This window comes from Halichoeres trimaculatus, unplaced genomic scaffold (assembly GCF_033239565.1).
Source record: "Halichoeres trimaculatus isolate MK-OKI-2021-1 unplaced genomic scaffold, fHalTri1.1 fHalTri1_scaffold_23, whole genome shotgun sequence".
Lineage (NCBI taxonomy): Eukaryota > Metazoa > Chordata > Actinopteri > Labriformes > Labridae > Halichoeres > Halichoeres trimaculatus.
Genome location: NW_027437201.1, coordinates 4327625 through 4348202, shown reverse-complemented (window position 1 = coordinate 4348202; position 20578 = coordinate 4327625). Strand labels below are relative to the sequence as shown.

The window sequence follows — 20578 nt, the reverse complement described above, 5'->3', positions numbered from 1 at the left end:
TAAGCATCTCATTTAGGGTCAAAATTTTGCAAAAATCACAAAATCACAAATGAACCCCCAAGAGGCTACATGCCCTTTGTGAGTTATAAAATCCCAAGAAGTGTCCACACTTTTTATTTTTTTAGCATTTTTTTGGGGGGGGGGGGGGGGGGGTCAAAATTTTGCATAAATCATAAGGGGTTAGCCCATGCTTTACCAAATTTTCCAAAGTTCAAAAAAAGACCAAAAAATGAACCCTGAATTTTTAAACAAAGGTTCTTCTAATTTTTTTATGCTTTCTGTAGAATACAACTCAAAAACAAAAACAAAAACATTCAATTGCTCTGATAATGGTAATAAAATGGTCACATGATTTAGGCATTAGCCTCTGCAATCAGTGCAGAAAATAAGGGCCTTGTGAAATTACAGGAAAGGGCTGAAACTGTGCACACTTTAATCCAGGTGAGTGGTTGGGTCAGAGTCTAAAAATTGTAAATCTATAGGTAGGCAATGGCGTTTTTAAAGCAATCTTTACAGTCTGATGGTTTTTTATGCCACTCTGAGCTCAAGAGTCTAGAGTTTGACAGCCAGAGCATTGAGAACAAACTGAAATAGTCTGTTTTTCTATAAAAGCACACTGTGATAATAGCAAGGCACAATTTTCCACCTGAGTCATCAATGAGAATGTCATGACCTTCACCCTGATTCTTGATTATTAGGTCTGTGTGGTCTCTTGTGTTGCCCAGGTTATGCTCCAGTGACAGGGATGTGCCACCCACTGAGGAGCTGCACTCTTAACCACGAGGATGGCTTCTCCTCTGCCTTTGTGGTGGCTCACGAAACCGGCCATGTGTGAGTAAAGAAACAACGATGAAAAGCACCGGCAGGTCTTACTGAGGCCAATTAAGGCAATAGTTTTGTGCAGTAGCTGTAGTCTGTAATCACAAGCAGAGGGCCTGAAATGGGCTCTGTTGTCTTTCTAAAAGAACATGTGCAAGCAGTTACTCAGCCAGACAGGAGGAGATTAATCAGCACATTGGTGGGAAAAGAACAAATATTAGTCATGTGTTACATGTGGAAAACATACACTGCACTCTCGGCTCACAAACATGCTTTAAAATTTATATGTTTTTTCATGCAATCATAAAAGATTAATACCATGGTAATGAAAGGGGCTATGACTTTTTTTAGCATTAAGGTCACAAGTGTGAATAAGTTCAGAGTAGTATGTCAAGGCTAATATGTTGTTAGCCATAACGTATTAGCCTTTTTTCCTTTGTCTATATTTAAACCTTAAAAGTTGAAAAGGTTTTGTAAACACTTTTATATGGTAACGTTAGATGTTTTTTTGTAACTGAGGGTTAAGTGTGTCTAAAGAAAAATACATTTGTGAGCTTTGGAAAAAAAAAAAAAAGAAGAAGTTATTATGAAGATACAACAGCCCACTCCTGCTCCCAGTGATGATGAACTCTCCCTTCCAAAGTGTTCTCTTTAGTACACGCTCCCTGGAGCTCAGGATGTTTAAGCTTCAGCTGCTTTGGTAAGCAGATACACAAATCAATTTATACCTCCCACTAAGATCGTTATTTAAAGAACCACATAAGCTGTATAATTATTGAATAGCCTGCATGGCAAGGCAAGGCAAGGCAAGTTTATTTCTATAGCACATTTCAGCAAGGCAATTCAAAGTGCTTTACAGGCAGAACAAATTAAAGAAAAAAATTAAAATTCAATTAAAAATGAGATTAATTAAAAAGATACAATAAAACAAAACAACAACAAAAAACAAACACAAGATTAAAATAGATTTTAAAACAGATTTGAAAAACTGATTTTAAGATAAAATTTGCAGTGCAAAATTAAAGGCAAGATATTAGAATGAATTGTTAAAATGCTCTAACAAAAGGCAGCTGTAAAACGGTTGGTCTTCAACCTGGATTTAAATGAGCTAAGAGTTTCAGCAGACCTGATATTTTCTGACAGCTTGTTCCAGATATTTGGAGCATAGAAGTTGAATGCTGCCTCTCCATGTTTGGTTCTGACTCTGGGGACTGAAAGCAGACCTGATCCAGAAGACCTAAGTGGTCTTGGTGGTTCATACGGGATCAGAAGATCATTGATGTATTTTGGCCCTTATCCATTCAGAGCTTTGTAAACCAACAGGAGTGTTTTAAACTCTATCCTCTGACAAACAGGAAGCCAGTGTAAAGACCTCAGAACTGGACTGCAAGACTCCCTGTCTACTTTTAGCCCAACCTAGCATACAAGATAACAACAGATAGCACTTAGGGTTGCCAACTTTGAGGCAGATGGATGGAACGGGGGGGGCTAGTCTCTCGCTACTATACAGTCTGTGCTCGCTACACAGTACAGCGCGCACGCACTGTCTATGACAGGGACTGGGTCACACAACCGTTAGCACGGCCATGGCAGGCACCCAGACACACAATGCATGGCGCACAGAGAGAAAAAAATGTATGCATCTTGCCTTTACCTCTGAGGCCAGGACAAACAACGTCCCGTACGGGACGCGCCTCTTTTGGCTCAAATACGGGATGTCCCGGCTAATATGGGACGGTTGGCAACCCTAGTAGCACTAGCCAGTTTCTGTAGGCTAAAGAGAAGCAGTATGAAAACCACAAACTGTCATCTTTTCACATTTTTGTACATGCCAAACAAGTTTTAACAGCAGCTTGTTACTTTAACTGGTACTTTACTTTAAAAACTCTAGGCTATTTTTCTCTTTTAAGCAATACAGGCTAGCTGCTTTGCTAACTTGCTACTAGCTTCATAGTCTAGAAAACCAAAAACTGTGTTCCTCCAAATGAAACTGTTTCTATAAATTTCTTACAAAGAGTTTATTATTAGCTATAAAACAGACTGGGATCTAATTTTTTATTGTTTACAGCTTGTTGGAAAATATAACCCTGTTAATAATTTCAGTGGTAAAATTCATAATAAGAGAAACATTTGGTTAATGAAAGAAAGAAGGATGATTTTTTTTTTGCTTACAACACAACTTACACATGAATAGGACAGGTAAAGAATATAATATAATATAATAGAATAGAATAGAATAGAATAGAATAGAATAGAATAGAATAGAATAGAATGCACTTTACGTGTTAATTCAAGTGTAAGGCAGATGAAATAAAAAAAAGCACATAAACATAAAAACATGCTAAATTCAACAATTATAAAAACAAATAAGAATGAGATAGATAATAAATAAAAAAGATATATCAAAGCAAAGAGATGAAAAGTTTTACTGTTTTAAAGTTAGTAAGCAACAACCTGTGTATTCCCTATTCATGAACCTTGTGACATTTTGTCAGAGCAATTTTCCCTGTACTCCGGTTCATTTAACCTGTTTCCTCTCCTCTAATGGGGCTGGAAAAGGATATCAGTTCATAAATGTGAACTATGCTGTCCTGCTGTGACCCAAACCTGGAACTAGTCTGCAGATACACTTGACTGACTGTCATGTCTCACAAGCGATCAGAGAAAAGAGGTCATTAACCCCTTCATCTTCTGACAGCGGAGAGCGCTCTGACTCCATGCTGCTCATGTTGCTGCTCATGTTGCTGCTCAGAGACCCGGTCAGCACACGTGACTGACTGACAACTCGTGGATCAGCTGCAGTATTTTTATCTTATTGGACTTCATCAACGCTGTGATGGTGTTAGTGGTTGAATGATTTTTGAGTGGGAGTTAGGAGCGCTGCAGACTTTTCTGAGAAGATGATATGCAGGAAAAAATGGAGGATTTATAACTTGCAAAACAACTTTTGGAGCTTTACAGCTGAAAAAAGTCCTATCTCGTCTTCAGCGTCATGGAAAATAAATTATAGCTCAACGCGAACAGCATGCATGGCATAAAAGAGAGACAACCTTAAACTCTTTTAAAGTCACTCTGAGAAGAGAGCCATACATACACTATAAATGCATCTTGTTGCTGTGGTTGCACCATTACACTTGAACAGTAGACTCTCTGCAGCAGATGTCTCAGGTTAAAAACAGACCAAACCAGCTGGATCCCACCTGTCAGCTTTCGTCAGCACAGGAGACCTTTGTGTGCCGGGGTTTTCACGGTCTGATGCAGTCCATGTGAAAAAGCTGTTCAAAGCCATCATAAAAAAGTATTAAACATATGATACAAATACATTAAAAACAAATACACCAAAAGCCCAACAAACCAATGAAAGTTCAGTGTTACGGGAACTTCTATGTACTATTGTGTTGTATATTTCCCATGATGCACCAGTTTGTCTTGTTAGTGACTAACGAGTAAGCATCTCTGAAGCGTTATGTAAGCCTCCTGATTAAAATGTGAGATTTCACACGTGTTGTCAGATCTCACTGTGGTGGGAAGAAACCAATTACCGGAGCATACTGTACCTCCTAACCTCCTGATGGGAAGATTTCAGTTCATTATCAGTTCAAAGAAAAGACGCTAAAGGATGGAAATTCTGCCAGTTGGATTCCAGTACTGACAATTTTCATCCAATCAGTGTTTGTGAACGGATGAAGAAAGTCCCTGCAGTTGAATTTTTTCCAAGTTAAGGAACCTGCTGAAAGAAATAACTTGGCATTCAACATCAACATCCCTGACAGGGCTTTGTAAACCTGTTGTTGGCCAGTGAGATATAGAGTTGGTCTAAACTTGAATGTTTATATAGTTGAATTGTGTATGGAGTAGCTGTTTTAGCCAGGATCGTAAATAAAAGTAGAAAAACCAACAGTAAGTCGTTTTAACCAATATGTAATAACTTACAATAGCTGATAGTTAAAGAGGGGTTATAGTGCTTTTTTAAAAGCTTATTGTCCCTGTGGTCACCCTGTAGTTGCATTACATAATTTTATAGTTTAAAAAAAACAGTTTTTTTCTCACAGTGATGTTTGAGAAACCCCTTGTTCAACCTCTGTCTAAAATGTGTAGCTTAAGCTGCTGTCTCTTAAAGACTCCCCCTTTCCTCTGATTGGCCAGCCCTTTGAAAGCCTGTCAGGGGCAGAGTTATAATGGAGTTATTTGTTTTTCAATAACAGCAGATGTGTGCGCAGCAGAGTGTAATGGATTGTCAACCAACGTGAGAGTTAACCACAAAAAAAACAACTACATGTTTTTAACTAAATATCATCACTTGGACGGATAGCAACTGGCTTCCAGGTTTGTGAAATAACGGTGAGTGGACAGATATTAGGTGGACAGACGTTTTTAGCAGAGAAATCCAGCGTGTACCTAGAGAGGAATTTAAACACAGCTGTCACTCGATGCTCATGACTGCATTATTCGTGGACACTTACCAGACTGTGACAGACCAGGATGTTAACGTGTGTCAATGAGTCAGAAACCCTCCCAAACTAAAAGGAGCACACAGACTGCTGAGTCTGAGACCTGGTTCATAATAAAAGAACCAGAAAACTACATCCAGAGAACTGCACCAGATCAGAATATTCATGGTTGAGTATTTCAGGGTTAATAGACTGGTTCATCATTTCATAATATTTACTAATTTGACTTTGATTCTCAAATCTGTTTCTGATAATCATCATTTATAGCTTCACTTATTATTTACTCTCTATATTGAGTCCATGTTTGGTCAAAACCTCAGCCCCAAAGCAACTTTTTCAGTGAATAAGCAAAGTCAGATCTGAATGTCATCAGTTAATTTTGCTTGTTTGTGGTCAAACCTGGTTAACTGAGTTTAAAGACGGCACATTTAATTACACACCCACAGACGTTGCTGGTGTTTCAGTGTAAAGTGTGACTTTGTTAACTGGTGACTCTTGCCCATTAATCAGTGATACCTCCAGCTGAGAGTCACCAGTTAGCATGGTCGCTATTAACTCCAAAACACTGGTTGCTCTGCAACCGTCCAAACCTTACCACAGAACAACTGTACATTTTGATGCTGCTAACAGGTTGAATTTAGTGTTTAAGACCACTAACTCATCTGAATGAATTAAGTGAAATGCTGCTTTTGCAGTCAAAATGCCTGCACATCTTTATGATGGCGTACACTGATAATCCCTCAGCATGATATTAAAGTACCAACAATTTACGAGCCTGCATCTGAGCCAGTAGACTCATTATTTGACAGCTCAGTAGTAATCCTTAAAGACCTCATTTGTCCTCAAATACCTTTTTACATAAACTCTTTGTTTATCATGTTTATTTACAGATTTCAGTTACCCTATAGTCAGAGCTTATTTGATAACACCTAACTCACCTCAACTTTGAACTCTTTTTTTTTTTTTTTTTTTCATTGAAGCCTGAACTGTACCCTTTATCAAGCCTCCAGGGAGGACACACATGCTTACAACTCTGTTTGGTTTAAAGGAGTTTAGCCCCTTTTTAACCCTTACCAATGGATCATTGAAAAAAGAAGTGATGGTGAAAAGATTGACTGGTTCTGTCATTGTTTCTCTGTAAATTAAAAGCGCTACTGAATTAGGACCCAGAAATGGATGATACGTCACGGAGCACGTAGGACTTAACAAGCAGATGAGTAGGCCTTGATGTTGGAAGTCCACCCCTCTAATGTGTCATTAGACAGTTAAAAGGTCATATGATGACCTCATCGTTTTAGTAAATCTTGTGAAGATCTTGCTTTTTTTTTTTTTTTTTTTTAGAACAGACTGTTAATCAGTTTACAGACAGATTCAGGGAGTTTTACAACATATGAAAATGAGATTTGAGAATCTGGTTAGTATGAACATCCAGGATTGTCACTTCATAATTATGTTTAAAGTACAGAAAAGCAGAATAACCCCTCTTTAATTATATATTTATATAATATGTAATGATAACCGATGACTTTAATAATGACGATCTACTTATCAGCACTTTGCTTTTTACACCTTGTGAAATTACTCGATTATTGGGAGCTGTTTCCTCATAAATTATGAAATTTCCATGATTTTCCTGTGTTGTTAGTGCTGTGTGTGTTTAAGAGCAGCAATGGCTTCAAAACTTCCCCCTGAGGAAAAGTAAAGTTTTCTTATTCTGAAAAAAAGAAAGAAAAAAAACAACATACTTCCTCCTCCAAGGCATTAACAATGAGTGATGACGCAAGTTTCACATGAAGGATTTGCAAACCATCAATTTTTCTTCTGCAAAGTAACTATTTGTAATATTAATAGCTTCTTTATGATTAGGTGCTAAAACCAGAGCTGGAAAAGGGTGAAAAAACCTAGATGAGTCACAACACACCAAGCCGAACAAACAGCATTTTCCTTTTGCTCTTTTGTTCTTCTCACTTAGCTGAGCCCACGGGGGAGAACATATGCTCAGGCTGTGCTGCAACATCAGATCAGAAATAAAAGACTGGAAGGATTTTGCTTTTGACTCTTCCTGATATGTCTGGAAGAAAATATTATATTGAATCTGTTTTTTCTTAACTGAACTTCTCTGAACAGAAGTTGATATTAAGAAGTTTAACTCCAATAAAATAAAATGAAGAGGAATTCAGGTTTTCTATATTTTTTATCACTCTCTTGTTTATGTTGTGTCACGTTTTTGTGCATCTCCCAATTTTCTTTTCTATCAGGCTCGGCATGGAGCACGACGGCCAGGGTAATCGCTGTGCAGATGAGACGAGCATGGGCAGCATCATGGCTCCTCTGGTCCAGGCAGCTTTCCATCGCTATCACTGGTCACGTTGCAGTAAACAAGAGCTCAATCGATACATCCAGTGGGTTCTGCTTCTCCCTGATTATCGCTTCTCATTTACCCCAGCACCCAATGTTGCATCACAGCTTATATAGAAATATGGCCTGTATGAGTATGTTATTGATCATCTGAGATTGTTCCCCTCATCTGTGCTGTTCTTCTTCTCCTCTTCAGCTCCTATGATTGCTTGTTGGATGATCCTTTTGAACACAAGTGGCCCAAGCTTCCCGAGCTCCCTGGGATAAATTATTCGATGGATGAGCAGTGCCGCTTTGATTTTGGAGTTGGATATAAGATGTGCACGGCTGTAAGTCTCTCACGAAATCCAGGATGATTACATTTGGAACTTGAATTTTGCTTTAGAATAGAATAGAATAGAATAGAATAGAATAGAATAGAATAGAATAGAATAGAAAATACTTTATTTATCCCCGAGGGGAAATTCAGGAGTCACCGCAGCATTTAAGAAAACAAAAGTAAGAAAGAGTATAGAAAGTGCAAAAAAAGTCCGTAAGAAATTAGATGACGACATCCCGTCCACCACTTGTCCACCACTCTCCAGCCCAGCCAGTCTCCACCTCCACAGGGTCCAGGACTGAGCCTCCCCAGCAGTCTGTTCAGTCTCTGTCTCCTGGATCCTGTCTGCTCACAGCAGGTGAAGCTCCTCCAATGTGGGGCAGGCGTCCGATGTCAGCTCCGTCAGCCACGTCCGTGAACAGCACGATGCCACTGGGTTAGCACAGCTAGCTCGTCCATCCCCCGGGGCTAGATCCCACGTTCCCAACAACGATGGATGGAAGGACAGGTCCACGTCGTCACCTCCCAGCTCACATCCGAGAACCAGCACGTCGTTCTCACCTCCTCCTCCTCAGCTCGAGGGAAATCATCAAGCCCTACACTAGTTAGCATTGACATGCTACAGGCTGCTAACAGCTAATTTTGCATGTAAACAATGCAGCCGTGGTTACATGTAGGATCTCCAGACAAACACAGGAGAAAAGTAGTAAAAAAAAATCACCGAAGCCACAAAAAGTTTGGTGTCCGTGACCGACAATGAACCATACAAAGTGATGATCCACTCCAAATACAAAGATTATGAAAAAGAGACAAAATAAATTACAAGAAACGGACAAAGACGAGAGAGCTGCTGCAACAAGCAGCTACTTGGGTAGCGCCTAGCAACCAATTGTCCTATTAAATTATTATTATTATACCAATTGTTACGGGGCTGGTGATAAGAAAAAATATAGAGGAAGAAGATTTTCTTTTGAATTGTGCTCTTCAAGAGGAGGTATTATGCTTTCTCATTTTATGACCAGGTTTGCCTGGAAGTGAAAATCGACTCCCTCTTTGTTAGATCTGAGAGTGGATAGAAATGTATTTAATAAAAATTAAATTTAAAAAAATCTAAATTGAAATATATTCATTCATTCATTGCACATCATTAAAGAGAGTGTGTCTCTTGTTCAGTTTCGGACCTATGATCCCTGCAAGCAGCTGTGGTGCAGTCACCCTGACAATCAATACTTCTGTAAAACCAAAAAAGGACCTCCGGTGGACGGGACAGAGTGTGCAGTAGGAAAGGTAAAGGAAGGCTCTGACCTGCTTTTATCAATTTAATGGCTGATATAATTTGTTGAAGAGGTACTTCAAAGACTAATTCTAAATGTCACGTCCATTACTCAAATCTCTTTGCCCTTTCTGTCTGTTTTTTTTTTTCTTTGTCCTCCTCCTGTCTCCTCTCTTTCTTGTATACTCAGTGGTGCTTTAAGGGCCACTGCATCTGGAGATCCAGCCAGCAGCCTCAGGGCCACGACGGGGGCTGGAGCTCCTGGTCCAAGTTTGGCTCCTGCTCCAGGACATGTGGAGGCGGAGTCCGCTCCCGCAACAGACAATGCAACAACCCTCCGTGAGTGGCGTGGCCTGAAGAAAACTTTGGGCCACATTAATCAGCTTCTTATAATGTTTCTTGAAGTTGTTCTGATAAGAAAAGAATAAGTTAACATCAAATTTGTTTTCATCCAGATTTAAACATGTTTGCAGGGTCTTTGTCAGTTTGAATCTCCATCAACAACCAAAAAGGGAATAAGACTACAAAGAAAATTTAGCACTGAACTCTGAATGTGGGAAAAACTTGAGTTTGTCTGAAATGGAGCCAGTGCAGCTGAAACCGAGACACAATGATGATCCAGTTTACTGCTTTCAGAAGTGGGCGTAATGGATGTAAAATACAGACTTCAGACAAACACAGTGGATGAGATAACTGGCTCAGGGAACACTGTCTTCAGATATTGGCCCACACAGATGAAGTTAAATTAAAGCGTTTGATTTTAAAGCAGAAAAAAAAAAACCCAGGTCCCTCTTCTCTCCTGAAACAGAATAATGATGATTAGACTGTACTCTTATTTTGAAAAGTGTTGCTTTAAAACAGTGATTTGTGACATTTGTCATTTCAACATACATCCACTGTCTTTACCTTTTATCGCTTTGGGGTCGCAGGGGGGCCAGTGTCTATCTCAGCTGTCACTGGGCAAGAGGCAGGGTACACCCCCAGCAGTTTCAGCCAATCACAGGCCTACATGTAGAGACAAACAACAGCTGATTAGCATTTCGTTGGACTGCGAAGCAGACATGCATTGGAGTACATGCACATAGAAAGGCTCCTGCTCAGCCAGGGATTTGAACCAGGAACCTTCTTGCTGTGTACCACCGTGCAGCCTTAAATTCAACTAAATGAGACAATTTTACTGGAGATCTCAGTCATTTTTCTCAGTTAAACATTGTCTCCGAACAAATATTTTATAACAGAAGTAAAAATTACAGTTGTTTGTACGCTGCAAAACCTGAAGTCTGAGCAAGTATTTATGTCTTATTTCACTCTTAGAGGAAATTTCCCTGCTTACCTAAATCCTAATAATGTACTTTTCTTATCTTATGATTTAACTCCTGCAATGTAAGTATGTTCTCATCCCTCCTTAAGGAGGTTTCAGTTCATCGGAGTAAACTGGACTCATGTGAGTGAACACAGAGGGTTTGCAGGGCACAGTAGAGCCGTACAGAGAAGTTTCCCTGAACTGGGTAGAAAAAAATCTCAATTTTTTCTTTTTTTTTGGTAAGTTATCCAAAGTCCATCAATATTCTAATATTTTCATCACATTTGTTACTCTGATATGAGACCCTGCTGTACATTGAGGTACTGCGCTGTCTATGCTCCACATGGCATGGACCGGCTGTCTGTGCTACACCTAGCATGGACCGGTTGTCTGTGTTCCAAGACACAGAATCACTGTCTGTGCCCTGCAGCATGGCCCTTGTATCTATAACAGCAGAGTTTCATATCCACTTGGTTCCCTCCTCACCCAAAGTCACAACAGTAGTTAAGATTAGGTCATTTTAATTGACTAGTTTCAAGTAAGCTGTCTTAACAAGTAGATATGGAGTAAACAATTTAGAACTATAAGTTATATTTTCATAAGCTCAGCTTCCTAATTTTACAGTGTCAAGTATGAATTGATCTATCAGATTTGACATGAGCCACTCTAACCTGACAAGTCCACAAAAATGTCTTAAATTATATTAACAGACAAAAATGACATCTCGATTGTTTCTAAGGTTTTAAGATTATCTACAGCTGGGGTAAAAAAAAAAAGAGTTAATTTGTTTCTTGTAGTAAGACATTATTCTTATTTCAAGGAACTTGTTAAGTATGTCTTTATAACCCTGTAAGTAGATTTTCTTTATCTTTACAAGCAGTTTAGACAGCTGGGCTCATCAGGTAAATGTAGCTCATATTAATTCTAACAAGACCATTTTTTTTACTGAAAATAAGGCATTAACACTTGGTTTGGATTTCACCTTTTGAAGTGTGTGAACTACAAAAGCAATCCAGGTAATCAGTGATAAGTTTGCTGTTTTATACTTACAATATTTTAGCATGGAGCTGTTGCTGCCAGGTTGAACAACAGGTGCTGTTAAGTAACAGAATAATGAGATTTTTCATCAAAACATATTCCTCAAGCATTTATCTTACATGATCAGTAGAGATGAGTTATTTTTATATAAAATACAGAGCGTTCTGCCCCCCTGTGTTTGTAGATATCTTTCATATCCAAGCAAAAATTCAGTAATGAAACCATTGGCTTTCATCAAAAGTTTTTCAAAGGTGTTGCTGGGGTTACATAAAGAAATTTTCACCCTAGAACTTGGTGTTCATGGCTTTTCAGAGTCCAAGAAGTTTCTGTGTGTTCCAGCAGCCGATGACATACTCCTGAATGCTGAATGCTGAGTGCTGAATGCTGCTGATGCAGCTGGCTTTGACAGAGAAACACAAACTCTGACAGAATGTGATGAAGCATTATCTGATTCTTTAAGACTTTGATGAATATCCTTTACAATGTTATGGTACTCATACAAGTCAGTATGCTAGCAAGATTCATTGTGTTTGTGTGTTTTGAGCCATGTCAAAGTCAAACTTCTGTTTTACTGCAGAAGAGACAAATTTCCATCCATCTATCTATCTATCTATCTATCTATCTATCTATCTATCTATCTATCTATCTATCTATCTATCTATCTATCTATCTATCTATCTATCTATCTATCTATCTATCTATCTATCTATCTATCTATCTATCTATCAGGGCTGCACGATATTGGAAAAAACTGACATTGCGATTTTTGGGGGGTTTGGGATATATATTGTGATATTAAACAAAGAAGAATTTTCACCAGATGACTTGAATAGCTCTGTTTGGGAAGAATTTGGTTGACTCACAATGACACTATTGTATTCTTATAATACCGTTTAATCCAGGCTAAGGGGGTTTATCTGTGAATAATGAAGATAATAAAAAAAATAAAATAATAATAATAAACTTTATTTATATAGCACTTTTCAAAACAAAGTTACAAAGTGCTTTACATCATAAAAGCAACCAGTAAAAAGAAATAGAAGAGAAGAAGTGAAAGAGAGGTAAAAGAGAAATGTGAGGAAAAATATTAAAATATATAAAAGACTAAGAACCATCACCAATAAAAGAAAGGAAAACATCTGTAAAAATAAAAGCATTAAGGATTGAAACAATTAAAACAAAAAAGGATAAAAACTCTAAAAGGATTAAAATACTGCACATGACACTGTCACTTAAAAATAAAATAAAATAAAGTAAAAGCAGCAGTTTGACGATTAAAACACATCTATAAAAATGTGTCTTTAAAAGAGATTTAAAAGAGGATAAAGTGTCTGCCATTCTGATCTCCTCTGGCAGGTTGTTCCACAGTGTGGGAGCTCTGACAGAGAAAGCCCGGTCACCTTTGGTCCTCAGCCTTGACTTCGAGACAGCAAGGAGAGCCTTGGCTGAGGACCTCAAGTTGTGACCAGGCACATATGGACCGAGGAGACCAGAATGTACTTTGGAGCAAGACCAGAGCGTGCCTTAAAAGTCAGCAATAAAATCTTAAAATCAATTCTGAAATCTATGGGGAGCCAGTGGAGAGAGGCTTAAATGGGAGTTATATGCTCTCTCCTTTTGGTTCCTGTGAGGAGCTGTGCTGCTGCGTTCTGGACTAGCTGTAACCTCTGCACACTGTGTTGGTTCAGACACGTGTACAGAGAGTTATAGTAGTCCAAACGAGAGGAAATAAAAGCATGAATGACAACCTCCAGATTTTTTCTTGATAAAAAGGATCTTGTTTTGGATATTTTCCTCAGCTGCATAAAACAAGACTGTACAACTAGGCTGACATGCTCTATATGATTGCTCTATATGAAAGGGATCCAGGAGGCCATGTCTCTGTACAAAACAGAATAGGTTTCAATTTCAGTTGCTTTTTTTCCATTTCTCCAATAAATGGGGGAAATGCGATAGTCACATCACATGCGCGATGTGACTATTGCGCATGTGCATATTGCGATGGCGATGTTCAAACGATATATTGTGCAGGCCTACTATCTATCTATCTATCTATCTATCTATCTATCTATCTATCTATCTATCTATCTATCTATCTATCTATCTATCTATCTATCTATCTATCTATCTAACTAGATAGATAGCCATGAGCACATGAGCGATTGAGAGGAGCACATGTAGAGAAGAGAAACAGAAACTTAAGTATCAATCTCATCACCCAAGTACTGATCAATACTGATCCCAACGTTGGCATCAATATATCAATATTTTAGATTGATCCACACACTACTACTCATAACTACATATTTACATTTTTACAAATGGATTGAAGAGCCGCATACCAAAAGGCGAAGAGCCACTTGCGGCTGGTGAGCCACAGGTTGGCCACCCCTGCATGTATCCTCACTATTTGGGTCAGTTGGATTAAAATCATTTCATTTTTACCTTGAAGTAGACTGATTAAATCATGTTCATAGTACCTTTTTTGCAGGATATCAGATTTTTATAAGAAGCATTGGTTACACCATTTGGCTACGTCTCTACCCCTCACCTAACCTGAATCCTTTGTCTTTACACAAGCTCGGATCATTTAGAGGAAAAAAAGGAAACAAATGAACAGTATTTAACTGTCATACATGTAATGTTTTTCTCACCATCAGGCCTGCGTATGGTGGTCGAGACTGCCCCGGCTCTGCTTTCGACTACCAGATGTGCAACATGGAGGAGTGTGGTGGCCCGTACGAGGACTTCCGCGCTCAGCAGTGTGTCCTGAGGAGCAACAAATACCACAAAAACATCAAGCACACCTGGCTGCCGTATGAGCACCCAGATGGTAACGACAAAGAGGAGCTGGCTCTGTGTTTTAGAGGAATTCTTTGTGCAGAGGACAGATTGTCTTTGCAGAGTTTGATGCAGATTTAAAAGTCCTCTGTGACCTGCTGGCCTGCTTATCGGATTCTTTAAACACTCGTATAATTCTGTGCATGTGTGTGTGGGTTTGTGTGTGTTTCAGAGGCTCGTAAGTGCGAGCTGAGCTGCAAGTCAAAGGAAACAGGAGAGGTGGTGTTCATGAACCAGGTGATGCATGATGGGACACGCTGCAGCTACTCTGACCCCTTCAGTGTGTGCGCTCGAGGAGAGTGTTTGGTACGTCTATGAAAAGGATTTACTCTTACAAACACGACACTATGGTTACATAGATATCACGAGTGGTACGGGAAGGTTTTCCTAACAAGTGAAATGAACAAGTATCTACTCACCACAACTTTGTATCCACCCCCCCACCCTATAAAGAACATTAGCCAATCACACTCGTATTTATGATTCCATCACCTGTCTTAATGAGCTTGTGTGTAGATTCAGTAGCGGGAGTCTAGTGTTTTCAAACTAAATGTGATTTATCATTACAACTCTGGATTTTATTTTACTGTTATTAAAGCTGGTGTACCGTTCAGCGTTAAACAACGAGTGAATTAGGTCCATCAAAAACAAAAACAATTAGATAACAAGGCCCTGGTCAACAGCATGCAGTGTAACCATCATAATACAGCCCATAACAAGGCACTATTGATGCAAATGGCAATAAAATGGAAAATGATAAAATTCATAAATCAGGGGACAAGAAGTAGCACAATTGTTTTCATTGAAAGTTAGTAACAACAAAGCATTTATTTTGGTGTACTGAATCAGTAGAATCAGTTCAGTAAAGTGATTCGTTCAGAATATTCCTTCAATGAATCGCTCAGCACTTCTCTGCAGCTTGTGCTCGCAATCATTCTGAAAATGACCAGTGGTGAAAAATAAACCAATGAGCAGAGAAGTCAGTGGGAGAAGCTACAGAGCTGCAAACTGAAAGCAGAGTTGCTTATTTTACTATCAGTACACACTGTACAGGGGGCTGAATTTTATGGCTGCGCTGGCCGATCTGCTTCAAAACTCTGTTTAAGAAACTGACGGGTCTCATCCTTTAAAAAGGTTTGAGTTACATAAATAAGTACTCACTGGTGTATGTCAGCCTCAGACTGATTAATCCCCTCATTATTACAATAACCACCATATCAAAGTGAGATTAAAAGATTTTATGTGCAGACACCAAAGAGTGTAATTGTTGTTATAATAATTGATGAATTAAAAGTTGATGACCACAAACTGTACAATTCATGGATGTAGTGTCTGTGATGTTACCCATTTAAAGTTTCCCCAACTGTTAATGACAATAACAATAAAACTGAATAGAATTAAAAAGGAAAAAGTCAAACTAGAATACACTGAATTAAAAAAAAGAACACTTTAGTCCGACTTTAATGTTATACTCTATACCTTTCAGCTGACTGTCTGCTACAATTTGGTGTTAGTTGCAGGTTTGTAGGATAATTTTTTTACCTGACAGTGTTGAAAATGATGATGACCCAGTACATATTTCATATTCTGGATCTTAGTATCCAGAATATTGCCAGGATCTGGATCATATTTTTCCATCTGTCAGAAATGATGGTGACCTTGTCTTGTATTGTTTTGCAAAGGAATCTGACCATTTATGGTGGAGTTATATACACATATGGTGGTTTTAAAAAAAATCCTGCATCCAGACGGTGATCCGGATCACCCCCAAAATTTAATCACTCTTTTCTTATTCCATTTTGAACATTTCCCGAAAATTTTGTCTAGATCCATTTGTTAGTTTTTGAGTTATGATGTTCACAGATAACATAACCTCTTTGGCAGAGGTAATAAAGAATTAGACATATTTAAAGTTTCGACCTATATTCAATATTAACACAGCAGTATAAACTTATTAAAATGGAGCACTTGTTTCATGTAATGCAGAAGTGAGAGGTTGTTGATAATGAGAGTAGACAGTAAGGATTTTACTCTGTGTGGGCCTGCATGTGAGCTCTGGTGTTACTGAATTAGGCTGTGCAAACAAAATTGTACAGCTTTCAGTCAGTTATCAGTCATTTTCTAAACACCCAATCATTTCCTATTAAAGGCATGCTGACAGAACATGTTGATGAAGCTTGTTAAAAACAAGCACTACATAATAGATCTATTTAGTTGCTTTTTACAGCAAAACATCTTTGTGTACAGACTGCAAAGGGGAATGTGTTGCTGAGTTTATAAGTGCCATTTACCCATGATGCCTTGACCTTTACTGGGATGTACTTTGATGCTGAACACATTAACCTTGGGAACTATGCCGTAATGAACAAAAACCTGTGCTCACACAGATATTATTGTGTTATTGTCTTGTATTTTGTCTGGATATCAGAATCCTTGGAGATTACGTCCAGATTCAAACATGTTGCAGACCAGCTGCTCTGTATTTTGGCTTCGCTCTTGGTCACCATCATCACAAATCAGCGTGCTGATTGTTCCCATGGCGTCATTTTTCCCAGCAGAGACATCTCAGTGTGTGTAAAAGTCAGGCACAGCGTCGGCCTGATTGATTGATGTCCTTGTCCTTTTCTTCCTCACAGCATGTGGGATGCGACAAAGAGGTCGGCTCTTACAAACAGGAGGACAAATGTGGAGTGTGTGAGGGCGACAACTCCCACTGTCGCACCGTGAAGCTGACTCTCACAAAGACGCCAAAGAAGAACGGTAATTATCAAGTGGAAAAGTGGAGTTGAACTCAGCATCCTTTTCCCCCTCATAACAGCCATCTTTAAAATATAAACAATGTGAAATTAAACTGTATTCAGATCTGTTTTGCTTAGCACAGCTGGTTTCCTACTAATCACCTGACAGAAGAGCAAACTCCATCTCTGTGTTTTGACTCAAAAATAATTGCCTACCATTACAGCCCACTCTAAGTGCTCTGCGTGGAAGACTCCCAGTAACCGTGCTGTGTTTTTTTGTCAGGAATGCTGAAAATGTTTGACATCCCAATAGGAGCCAGGCACATTGTCATTGAAGAGAATGAGACCTCTCCTCATATAATTGGTGAGTGCTTGTCTGAGCGTGGACACACCTGAAGCTGTGTGGGATAATTGGTGAAGAAAAACACACAGTTTCACATGTGTCATGTTTGTGTGCAAATTTTTTTTGCTTTGTCCTTAGGTCGCTTGCATATTTATCTCAATATTTAAGAAGAAAAAGCCAAGTGGTGAAAAAATTGCAGGTTCTACCTTTTAATAGCTTGTATGGTTCATCCATTTGTGGTGAGTGAAATGCACTCAGTGTTGTGTACTTCTATATTTGTCAGTCTTTGAGCGCTGTAATCAGCTCCTCACTGAAGCACTGAGAATATGTACTTTGGTTTCATCATGTTACAGGACAGTGACAAATACAAATAAGGGTTGGTATGATGTCCAAACCAAAAACATGCTCTAAACTTATTAAAACAACGTGTTAGACATTTATTTAAACGTGTGGTTTGCATTTCTGCACTGCAAAAATAAGAAATCTTGTCAAGTGTTTTTGTATTATTTTCAGTAAAAAATGTCTTTTTAGACTTAATATGAACTAAATTCACCTGACCCCGTAAACTACTTTGTTTCAAGTTGTTTACAAATAAAAATGAGGTCTGAATTGATTACAAAAAGTAAAAAATAATCTGCCGATAGAGCAAGAGAAAAGTAACTTGTATTAAGATAGTGAGAAAATGCTAAATGATCAGACTTTGGAAATGATTTATTAAAATGACAGAAAATAGGATTAATAAGAAGATTTTTACTTTTAGTAAAACTCAGAATTCTCCCCGGGCTACAGAACTCCTTTCTGTTTTCTAGGAAACAGAATTACAGTATGTCTACCGAAACAATCTTGTCTGCAGTGTGAACAAAATTGGGAAGAAACTTGTTGCCAAGTTTGAGCAAAAATGGTTGAATGAAATTTTGTTTAAGGCAAAATTAAGAACATATATCCAAATTAAACACAATTACAGCCATGAATCTTACGTAACAGCTAATGTAAGAGGAAGTCAAAGATCATTAGTTGATCAGTTGAGAATAGGAATGCTCCCACTTGCTTTTGAAGTTGACAGATTCAGAAACATCCAGGAGGAACACAGACTTTGTGGATTATGTGAATTAGGTGAAATCAAGACAGAAGCACATTTTCTTCTGTACTGTCCTTTTACGAGAGTTGAGGGCTCCTCTTATGAATTAAATGAATGTTAAAAGTCCTTTTATATTTTGGGGTACTGATGACATCAGATTGAAATGGTTGTTAAGTCATAATATTTGCAAGTTGGCCTCTTTTGTATTCAAAGCCTGGAAAAAAAACGTCAGAATATATTTTTTCTGTGAGATTATTGTTTTTTTTTTGTTTTTTTTTTCTTTGTAAACGTCGACAATGATCCCTGAACTTGACAACTGAATAATGGTGTCTTGTAAGCCCACTGAGCTGGGCATATGGTATATGCATGACACAATAATAAAAATTAAATCAATCAATCATGTATTAAGACATTATTCTAGTTTTAAACAAATTTTCTCGCAAATTTTTCTTGTTCCATTGGCAGATTTTTTTTTACTTTCTACAATCAATTCAGACCTCATTTTTGTCTTAAAACTTAATACAAGACATTTTTCCCGACTGATAAGTTGAATGTGGCTCATATTGAGTCCAATAAGCCAATTTTTACATAAAATCAGACAAAAACGCTTAAAATTTCAGCTTTTTGCAGTGTGTTACTGTCATAGTATTTTATGACATTTTATTTTCTATCCTTTATCTTTCAAACGGTGTAACTACAAAAAAATGACGAGTGTTAAAAAATTCACCCCCCAGGAGTTTTGCAGGTTAACTGATGAAATAAGTTATTTGTCATGGAATATCACCTCACAGTTTATTTAAAATGTTTAATTTCTAAACTCCATAGTTTGAGTTTTGCTGTACTGAGCAAGTCAATGTGCCATAGACATCAACCTTTTGTCTCTTTTTGGGTCACTTGGTTCAAAATCATTATATCCTTATGATGTCCTTTTTACAGTTTAGTAGACTGATAACATTATGTTTAGAGGTAGACCGATATATCGGCCGGCCGATATATCGGGCCGATATTTGGACATTTGTCTCTATCGGCCATATTTTCTTTTAAAAAGCCGATTTTTGATCCGTTGTATAAAATGACGCAAAGATGAGCACCTCAAACTTGTGGAACCACTTGGATACATTACATACTTTTGTTCAAATTATATTAATAAGTTTAAATTTCTTTTTTGACATTTTAAGAAGAGTGTGAATGTTTACTACTGCTTGTTACATTGTGTGTTTACTCAGACAAAATATTTTATTGTTTTGAAAGCTGAATAAATGTTCAGAGGACTGGACACGACTTGTAATAGATTTCTTTTAGTTGCTCAGAAATTGCTGCGTTTCTCAAAAATGTGATAAATATATATTTATTTAACAATCGGCCTGAATATCAAATTGGAAAAATCGGCTATGCATATCGGCATCGGCTGCCCAAATTTGGAAAGCATCGGCATTGGCATCGGCCCCCAAAAAACCCATATCAGTCGACCTCTAATTATGTTCATGGTAACTTTTTTGTGCAATTTCACATTTCTCTGGGAAACATTGGTTACACCAAGTGGCATGTCTTTCACCCTTACCTAGCCTGACTCCTTCTTTAACAGCAGTAAGTGTCTAATGGTCTTACACTTTAGTCCATCTGTCTGGCTTTATGTTCTGTTTGCACCATTGCTTTTCAACGATTGAAGTTCATAATGGATGAATACGTTCTTTCAAGCTCAGGTCAGAAAACTGGCATTGCACAATTGCTTCACTTGCTATCTTTCAGAAGTCTGGAAGCAGCGTTCTGAATAGATTACAGTCATTAAATGCTGCTGTTGGAAAAAGCAGCTGCATTTTCTCCTGGAGGCCAAGGGAAGCCATGCTTCCTTGCTTTTTCAGACTATAGCTGGGATTTAAAGAAAATACTCCCTTTAACAGTTTCGATAATTCTTCTGTGTTTCGTCACTGTCATCTCTTCCTTATTTCTCTCTTCTACTTATTAAGCATTTTTCAATGTGTAAAACAGCGCCCTCTAAATGTCATGTGGGGAATGA

General features: G+C 38.2%; 1 protein-coding gene across 3 annotated transcripts in view; it reads left to right on the top strand.

The window, feature by feature from the left end:
* adamts14 (ADAM metallopeptidase with thrombospondin type 1 motif, 14) overlaps positions 1-20578 on the top strand; it is an 87191-nt gene that overhangs the window by 48598 nt on the left and 18015 nt on the right. For all 3 annotated transcript variants that reach the window (XM_074663863.1, XM_074663864.1, XM_074663862.1), the window contains exons 7-15: positions 726-831; positions 7529-7672; positions 7825-7957; positions 9121-9234; positions 9411-9559; positions 14222-14394; positions 14575-14708; positions 17039-17162; positions 17424-17504. In XM_074663863.1, coding sequence (XP_074519964.1) covers positions 726-831; positions 7529-7672; positions 7825-7957; positions 9121-9234; positions 9411-9559; positions 14222-14394; positions 14575-14708; positions 17039-17162; positions 17424-17504 — 1158 coding nt within the window. The remainder of the gene's footprint in view (positions 1-725; positions 832-7528; positions 7673-7824; positions 7958-9120; positions 9235-9410; positions 9560-14221; positions 14395-14574; positions 14709-17038; positions 17163-17423; positions 17505-20578) is intronic.